This window comes from Bombus bifarius, unplaced genomic scaffold (genome assembly GCF_011952205.1).
Source record: "Bombus bifarius isolate JDL3187 unplaced genomic scaffold, Bbif_JDL3187 scf7180000008194, whole genome shotgun sequence".
Lineage (NCBI taxonomy): Eukaryota > Metazoa > Arthropoda > Insecta > Hymenoptera > Apidae > Bombus > Bombus bifarius.
The window spans coordinates 1,805,612-1,813,942 of NW_022884502.1; the positions used below are offsets into that span (position 1 = coordinate 1,805,612).

The 8,331-nt window shown below is 31.7% G+C and overlaps 3 protein-coding genes across 3 annotated transcripts; all 3 read left to right on the plus strand.

Annotated features, from left to right (window-relative positions):
- Positions 1-43: 43 nt before the first annotated feature.
- On the plus strand, positions 44-4,147 carry LOC117209817. Its single transcript, XM_033452223.1, has 12 exons — positions 44-481; positions 569-778; positions 842-1,027; positions 1,109-1,282; positions 1,367-1,491; positions 1,571-2,073; positions 2,157-2,359; positions 2,440-2,641; positions 2,722-2,928; positions 3,001-3,093; positions 3,167-3,454; positions 3,549-4,147. Exons 1-12 carry the CDS (start codon positions 428-430, stop codon positions 3,857-3,859), a joined length of 2,556 nt encoding a protein of 851 aa, XP_033308114.1. The 5' UTR covers positions 44-427; the 3' UTR covers positions 3,860-4,147.
- An 87-nt stretch (positions 4,148-4,234) lies between these two features.
- LOC117209834 (V-type proton ATPase subunit e-like) lies at positions 4,235-5,174 on the plus strand. The gene is made up of 4 exons (XM_033452256.1): positions 4,235-4,501; positions 4,625-4,672; positions 4,753-4,840; positions 4,948-5,174. Exons 1-4 carry the CDS (start codon positions 4,404-4,406, stop codon positions 4,969-4,971), a joined length of 258 nt encoding a protein of 85 aa, XP_033308147.1. The 5' UTR covers positions 4,235-4,403; the 3' UTR covers positions 4,972-5,174.
- A 405-nt stretch (positions 5,175-5,579) lies between these two features.
- LOC117209826 (E3 ubiquitin-protein ligase RMND5A) lies at positions 5,580-7,725 on the plus strand. Its single transcript, XM_033452244.1, has 7 exons — positions 5,580-5,772; positions 6,169-6,452; positions 6,536-6,673; positions 6,756-7,054; positions 7,142-7,244; positions 7,311-7,465; positions 7,585-7,725. The coding sequence occupies exons 1-7, from the start codon at positions 5,637-5,639 to the stop codon at positions 7,646-7,648; spliced, it is 1,179 nt and encodes a 392-aa protein (XP_033308135.1). The 5' UTR covers positions 5,580-5,636; the 3' UTR covers positions 7,649-7,725.
- Positions 7,726-8,331: the final 606 nt, after the last annotated feature.

Below are 8,331 nucleotides of genomic sequence, written 5' to 3' on the forward strand. Positions count from 1 at the left end.
GTTCCAACATGTTTGTTCAAATTCACACACGTGCAAATGCATGCTTGCATATACACCAGGAGTCAGTATGGACAACTTAAAATAGACAAACGAACAAAGATAAACTGTTTGTTTAATTCCAGAAAACTTGGTCCACTGGAATTTCTATGAAAACACACGTATTTAAAGATAAATTATTCCATTTAAACACTCATTGTACGTAAAAAAATTTCAAAGAAAATGTTAAGCGATTGGTTATATACCATTTTTCAGTATGAAATGTGGTAAGACCGTAACAATTCAAAACATCAACGGATTATGTTTTTGTTTTGTTGTGCTGGTAAATTAAAAATCAATTAATTACTATTTTCATGTTGTTTACAAACAACCAAGAGTTACGAGATTAGGCCGATCATCGTTGATAGTTTAAAAAATAAAAAGTTTAAAAATGCCTATAAAGACAAAGCAAATAAAAGGGATATTAATACCCATGGAGGAACAAGTAAGAAAAATATAGCAGTTTTCTAACATTCCTATATTATTCAATTTTGTAAAGAGTAACAAAGTTTTAATGTGTTCCATATCTTAGGTAAATAAATTGAAAGAACTAATAAATGCCAACCCTGTTACTCCAAATGGTTCTATATCAGAAAGCTCGTCTCTCTTCGAACACTTGGAATGTTTGGGAGAAAAATTTGATACCTTGGTAAAAGGAGAAATTAGTGATTATGAAGAAATGGAATCAAAGATTATTAGTATTGTAGAAGAATTTTGTTCGCTAAAATATATGGATGAGTCTGTATGTCAAAGAACATTATACATGTTAGTTTATTGTCAACCATTATAAAAGAATTCCTTTTAGATTGAAAACATAGACAAAGAAATGGCAGTTCAAATTTTGTCCACTGTGTTAGATAAATTTAAATTAACTCTTGAAGGTCTAGAAAAATTAGAATGTTTGCCACTGAAACAAAGATTGACAGAATGCCTAGACTACATCAAGGAAATGGGTCAAGCCAATGAAATTGAACATTTTCAAAACATCAAGGTATAAAAGATACGGACACAAGACATTCTGTACTGTTTTCTGCAATTATCCTAATTATATTATATTAAATTATATTATCAGGAATTAGGCACTTCCATTCTGGAATTGCTTGGACCATTACAAATATATAAAAAAAGCTTAGTGTGTCAGTTGTTAGCTGATAAGATCAAACTATATTTGTGTCAGTTGTGTGCAGCATTTAAACTGTTAGTACAATTAGTACAAGAACAACACCGGCTAAATGCACCAATCTATGTAATAAAATGTTTTATGATCTCTACATTTTAAAAGCACACACAAGCTTACTCTAATAGGATACTTATGCTTTTATTCGCATAGAATTGCAAGAAATATGTCTGTGAAAGACTCTGCTTTTGCTTGAAGATGATAATAGAAATATTGGATACATCAGATTCATTACCTGAGGATGAAGCATTTGAACAAAAAAATCATTTTGTTTATAGGTAATCTAACTAAATAATTTCAATTGTTTTTAAGGAAACAGCGCTTTATATCTCTTTCATCAATTTATTTTATATTTAGGATGGATTTGGTATTGGATATCTTGTCAGAGATTCCAAATAAATCACAAAAAGATCAAATATTGGAATGCAAAGACTTATGGCTTCGAATAGAAGATGTATTCTCGTGTGCGATGGCAATTGCACAGGTCTGCAAACCTTGCAATTTTAAAGCGATAACCGGAACGTGTCAGTCGATTATATCTGAATATGAAAATTTGAAGTTCCAATTAACGTCCGAATCATCTGATACAGCATTGAATAATTTGTTCATGAACAGTTTAAGCGACGCGCTTTATCGATTAGAACGTAAAATTAATGTGTCGGTATTGAATCTTGTTATGGAAGTTTTCAGTGATCCCTTTCACGCTCTGAGAAAGCTCGTTACAATCTGTGGCAATTCATTAAGCGCTAAAAAACGATCTAAGAACGATTTATCCAATGCTATAGAGGATTTCGATCAAATTATAGACAAATCCATGCAAATTGGATTGTTTGCTATTGCCTCTTGCAAAGATAAAAATCGTAAGTCAAACTCTATTAATTAATACAAAATTCGCATCTGTGTCTTGTTAGTTATTCACCATTCTTTACGCTGTATTATCTAGGGATTAATCAAATACGAAACTGTTTGGCAAGTCTCGAATCTTTGGAAACAGAGTTGATTTCTGCCATTACTACTTTTTATTTGCATCCAGAGAGTAAAGAAATGCGAGAAAATGTAAAACTGTTAACTGGACAGTGGCAATTGGAAGTCAATAAGTTGCACGATGCGATTAATCTAATTATAGATTCGGGTGCTTACTGTCAGGTATTTTATGACAATGTCTATTCTATGCACATCAAAGATACATCTATACAAAATTTCCACGCCATTATCATTATTTTTAGGTAGTATTAGACGATCTTCAGGATCGTATTTCCGTAATGACAAATTGTCTCGACAATAGGAAGCCTGTTACTCAAGCGCAAGTACAAAGTATTGTACTTCGATCCTTGTCGCTCTCCCGCCAAATAAGTATCACCATAAACGATATTGGAAGCGACATTATTGAAAGGCAAACAATAATGATGATTAGAGAATTAAAAGCTGGTAAGTATTTATTATGAAATCGTTAATTTATATTTTGTTATATGTAAACCCGTAATCGATTTTTTTTTTTTATTTTAAAGCAATATTCGAAGCTGATGCTGCCTCGAAAAGTCTGTTAGTGGATAACGCTACGGAACCACAGCAATTGCGAGTAATAAAAAGATGCGAATTAATTTTAAACGTAGTAAAACGATTACATCCCGCTTTAGTTGCTATTATGAATAATACAACATTGATGAATACAAGTTATGGAAAAAGCAGTAAGGGGCAAGGCGATACTATTCACGGTAGGTTATTCTATTTTTAATTACCAATTAATTGCACATAATATTTCGATATACGAATCTTTCCTTTCTTAGACGTGAGTAACAAATTGGCATCTACAATTTATGGATTATCTAATGATCATCATCATCAAAAACCTTTAGCCTATATAAGAACTCCTTATACAGGTAAGAATAGTATATTGTGTATCATTAATTCTTCTATATGCTTCGTTATTCTTTATTCGGTACATCTTTCTAGTGAGCAGTTGCAAAACACCCTTATCTATACAAACTGCGAATAGTATTTCTAAAACACAATTGAATTTATCATGTTTGATTCCTTATATCAAGAAAGGGCGCGAGATGCGCACCGAACGTTCGGTCATGTATAAAACACCACGCAAAAATGACTCTGTTGATCAATCCTTGACCGACATTAGGTTAAAACCACGTAGTTTGACTAGTATCAGACAGCATCTGTTTAGCAGGGACAGTGTTAGTTTTCATGATGATATCTGTTTGTCTGAGGAAACTATGAATCTAACAGGTAACGTTAGTGAGCACAAAAATATTTCAGTTTTGAATTATTGCGTGTTATAATTTTAATTGACCACTAATTGTTGACATAATAAAACTTTCAGGTATATTAGAAAGATTTGTATTTTCCTGTACAAATCTGTGCACAACCTCGTCGAAATTTCATCACGTAGAAAAAACGCAACATGATACGATCGCTGAAAAATCAGATAAAAAGTCTGTTAGACGTTTAACAGAATCGTTGGTTGAATGCATCGAAACGCAATCTGAGATTACAACTGGTAAAATGGATCAATGTTCTACGATCGGCGGAGGCGACGGGCCATCAATTGTGGATATATCGGAAAGTTACGATGATACTCAACATCCGAATAAAAGTACAGAAATAACACAAGAACGACTATTTGGAGATTAAATGTTGCCGTTATGATTTATGTTGGTGAAGGAGAACATTGATCTTCATTGAATTTGGAGTTTCAGTACATCGATTAGAAAATATAAACGTTCGCTGTTGAAATATAATACCTTAAAGTGGTTTCTATTAAACACAACAACAATACCTTCAGAGCGAGGAAATAAAAAAGAATGAGAAAGGGGGGAGATAAAGAATAGAGATTTTACTTATATCTATGTTCTATTTCAATTTTTTCATGAATTTTAAGATTTGTAAAATTTTCATTAATAAAGGAATGTTTTTGAATTAGCCTCCCCTCCACTTTAACTTCGATTATATTAATCAACTTTTCGATTGTCAATCAATCGCGAACTGCGTGTATCGTATCGAATAAGTGTATGCGATATATCGTATCTCGCTATTCTCGTTTGTGAAACTAGTGTGTGTATTTGTTGAAAGCAAATCGAGATATTCACGTGACTCCCATTTACATCAGTAAATTGGTTGCTCGGTGGGTTCAGCCCATTTTTAAAAAGACATAGAAAATTTATTTATTACAAAGAAAATGGGAGCGTCAATAATACCACTGTTACTTTTTACGGCATTATGGGCTGTAGTAGGAATTGTCTTACCAATCTTTGTTCCAAGAGGTGCTAATCGTGGGTACGTGTTTTATTATATGTTGTATTATTATAAAAATTCTAGATGTTTAAAAATTGTTTTTGTTAAAAACAAAAGTGAAGTACTAGATTGTTTAATAATAACCTAAGTCTTCTTTCCTTGCAGGATCCTTCAGGTTATGCTTATGTTGACAGCATTTACATGTTGGTTATTGTAAGTTAACAAATGTCAAATGAAGTATTTAACTGAATTTTTTTATTAAATACCATGCAAATTATTATTTGTTCTTATAGCTGGTTATGTTGCTATATGGCTCAAATGAATCCTTTAATCGGACCAAAATTACCTAAAAATACGATTCTTATGATGGCACGAGAATGGGTAAACATGTTTTCCTATTACAATAATATCATTATACATGTACTTGCTATAAATTACACAGGACTAATAACCATAATTTTTTCTTGCATCAAATGTATTTGTTACAGAGCCACGTCCAATTTAATCAATAGTAGAATAATCATAGGAGGAAAATGCATTTATTATGGGTATATCAAACTGTTTCTAAAAGTTTGTATAATTAGTGAATTGTATAATTACTACAATGAAAGTGAAACAAATTAGGCTTTTGTGTATATCAGAAGTTTTAAAAATGTAAATCAAGTATTAAAGGAAACATTCTGATAAATTAAATTAATATATATATATATATATTTTATGACAATTGTATATTTTCATTTAGTGTAAAACATTGTTTTAGTATAATCTCATACTGTGAAAAGGACGATGTATATTATGTAACAGAGATAATAATAATAATAACAGCGCAACAACAATAATAAAATAATTCATGTTCGAATGAAATTCGTTACATATTACTTGTTCATTATATGTGATTGTTTCATTTTATTTTTTTAACACGACCCTTGTCTCATCAAATTTTGTACTAATAAATAAGAGAATCGATATCCTACATAAAAATAAATTTGCATGTGTCTATAGATAAAAACCGCGCGCGCGCACGTAACAATGTCACGTTTGTGAATACGAAAGGTATGTAACTATATTACTTGTATATGCTCGTATGTGTGTAAGCGAGATATACATCTACATACATGTGAGTCGTGTTAAAGCAAAAGTGACAAGCAGTGACGTGATATCACTAAGAAAAACAATAATGGAGGCGTGTAATGTCGTTGAACGTGAAGTTGACAAGATTTTATTAAAATTTGGAGTGGTAAACGAACATGCAGAGACAGTACTGCAGGATCTAATAAATCATATCGAATCTTTAAAAAGAGAATTTACTCAAGGTAAACTGAAAACTCTCTCGCTACTTACAATGTCATCGTTCGTTGACAATCTATGAACAAAAAAATAACATTTTCTAAAAATTGTGGTAGTAGAAAGTGAAAATAGGACAAGAGGATTTTAATTTTCCTATGTGAATATGTAGATCTCAAAAAATGTAACCTGAAAGATATTTATATTATCCATTTTCCTCTTATATTGTTCTATCTAGTTCTAACCTCTTTTATCGTAACGGTTATTTAGAACTTTCCTTTGTTCAAGATATCACTCGTTCGTTTACATTTTTGGATAATATTTCTACATAGTTTGAATTTACGAAGTATTGCACTCTAATCTCGTATTTATCATTAAACGTATATGATATCCCACTTAAAAGGATTGGATTTTTTGTTCACCAGCACCAGACAATCATGAATTAACCCCAGGACAAGTGCAAATATTAAAAGAGGCAATGAAAAAAGTTTGTGAAACTGTACATCGTTTAACCACAGAACACAGAGAGTTACATGGTTCTGTTTCAAAAGTAGGAAAAGCAATCGATAGAAATTTCACTGCAGACTTTGCAAGTACTAGCAGAGAAGATGTTTTCTCAGGTCCAGAAAAATCACATCTTTTAAATCAAGTTATTTGTCAGCATTTTTACCGTCATGGCATGTTGGATATTGCAGCAGAATTAGCAGCGGTAAGTCTATATAAATATCATATATACACATGTGTACACCATATAAATTTTTAACTATATACACAATGGATCTGTTGTTACAGGAAGCTGGAATTAAAACAGAAGAAGGTACAAAGGAGCCATTCACAGAATTAAATTATATATTGGATTGCTTAAAGCAAAGAAATTTGGAACCTGCGCTTGAATGGGCTAAAAGACATAGAGAAGCACTTCTAGCACAAGTACGCACAACATCATCCATTGCCACTGCTCAGATAACACTATTTTGGTGCAAATATATCTGACATTAAACATTATTTGTAGAATTCGTCTCTTGAGTTTAAGCTTCATAGGTTACATTTTATAAGACTGATTCAACAAGGACCTAGCAAACAAACTGAAGCAATAAATTATGCTCGTCAAAATCTTACGCAATACGTCGGTCGACATGGAAAAGAGGTGCAGGCATTAATGGGCACGTTATTGTATTTACCAAATGGAATACAGTCCTCTCCTTACAGTCATTTGTTGGATCCTACTTTATGGCTAGATATTCACGATGTATTCACGAGAGAGGCTTGCACATTATTTGGTTTAAGCGTAGATAGTCCTCTTTCTGTGTGGTATGTTTCTTCATAGTTTCTGATATCGTAAAACGCGTAAAGATAAATGCATAAATGATAGGAAAATCTGGCAACGTTATGTTCTAGCATTAATGCTGGTTGTACTGCGTTACCAACGCTTTTGAATATTAAGCAAGTTATGCAACAAAGGCAAGTAAATACCGTTTGGAATGGAAAAGATGAATTACCTGTAAGTAACTGGATAAATAAATGGAAAACAAATATTGCATTATTTAACCGATACTTTCCTCCGCAGATTGAAATAGACCTCGGCAAAGACGGTCGTTATCATTCTGTTTTCGCGTGTCCAATTCTGAGACAACAAAGTACAGAGAATAATCCGCCAATGAAATTAGTCTGTGGACACGTTATTTCAAGAGATGCGTTAAATAAACTTACTAACGCAAACAAGTATGTATTTTAATAATAAGGCGAATGTTAAATTAAAAATTGAAACCACTTAGGAAAAACATAATAAAAGGCAAGAGGCATTAATAGAATATAAATAAAAATTGAATTTTATTTTCCAGATTGAAATGTCCATATTGTCCAGTAGAACAAAATCCAGAAGACGCTAGACTTATTTACTTTTAGGTTACTGTGATACAATAATGTGAACGATCTATAACGCTTAAGTCAACGGGAAGGACATACATATACTTAGATCAAATCATTGTATGCCGCGAATTTGGTAATCGTTATTTTTTATTTGGCTTAGTACACTTATTTCCGATCTTGTCGTCAAAACGTGAAAATAATATATGAGCACATTTTACTATGGAAAAGTGCTGAATATTGAATATTTGGTAAATACTTTGGTGACGACAATCGACGCTGTTTTATTATTTTAGTGTCTTTTGAGAAGTAAATATCTCAACGTAATTACGTATAAGTTGAAGTATGTTAATTGAATTGTAATTGTTTGAGAATGAAATATAAATATAAGTAAATATGCAAACATATATATATATTTATATTTCATTCTCAAACAATTACAATTCAATTAACATATTATGTTGCACATCTTCACGTATACGCGAATACGATAATATGACTATAGTAGTATTAAGTAATATGTTTTTGTATATACTGCTGTTGAATGTTAATTATCAATTAAAGTTGTTTGTAATGATAGCTATCAATGAGAGATGATATGTGAGTTACATAAAAAGTCGATGTGTATTAACGCAACCATATTATAGTCTTTTCGTTTGTAATGTAGGATCTGATTCATCCGTCGAAAATTATTACATAGTCAGTCATCGATACGTGTTCTC

What these genes read in the sequence shown, in the direction of transcription:
- LOC117209817 (XM_033452223.1), top strand. Translation starts at nt 428, where the DNA reads ATGCCTATAAAGACAAAGCAAATAAAAGGGATATTAATACCCATGGAG. An exon ending in CTCTTGCAAAGATAAAAATC is followed by an intron (nt 2,074 to 2,156) that starts GTAAGTCAAACT and finishes TGTATTATCTAG; the next exon opens with GGATTAATCAAATACGAAAC. An exon ending in GCAAGGCGATACTATTCACG is followed by an intron (nt 2,929 to 3,000) that starts GTAGGTTATTCT and finishes TTCCTTTCTTAG; the next exon opens with ACGTGAGTAACAAATTGGCA.
- LOC117209834 (XM_033452256.1), top strand. Translation starts at nt 4,404, where the DNA reads ATGGGAGCGTCAATAATACCACTGTTACTTTTTACGGCATTATGGGCT. An exon ending in CCAAGAGGTGCTAATCGTGG is followed by an intron (nt 4,502 to 4,624) that starts GTACGTGTTTTA and finishes CTTTCCTTGCAG; the next exon opens with GATCCTTCAGGTTATGCTTA. An exon ending in TTATGATGGCACGAGAATGG is followed by an intron (nt 4,841 to 4,947) that starts GTAAACATGTTT and finishes TATTTGTTACAG; the next exon opens with AGCCACGTCCAATTTAATCA.
- LOC117209826 (XM_033452244.1), top strand. Translation starts at nt 5,637, where the DNA reads ATGGAGGCGTGTAATGTCGTTGAACGTGAAGTTGACAAGATTTTATTA. An exon ending in ATGGAAAAGATGAATTACCT is followed by an intron (nt 7,245 to 7,310) that starts GTAAGTAACTGG and finishes TTTCCTCCGCAG; the next exon opens with ATTGAAATAGACCTCGGCAA. An exon ending in AAACTTACTAACGCAAACAA is followed by an intron (nt 7,466 to 7,584) that starts GTATGTATTTTA and finishes TTTATTTTCCAG; the next exon opens with ATTGAAATGTCCATATTGTC.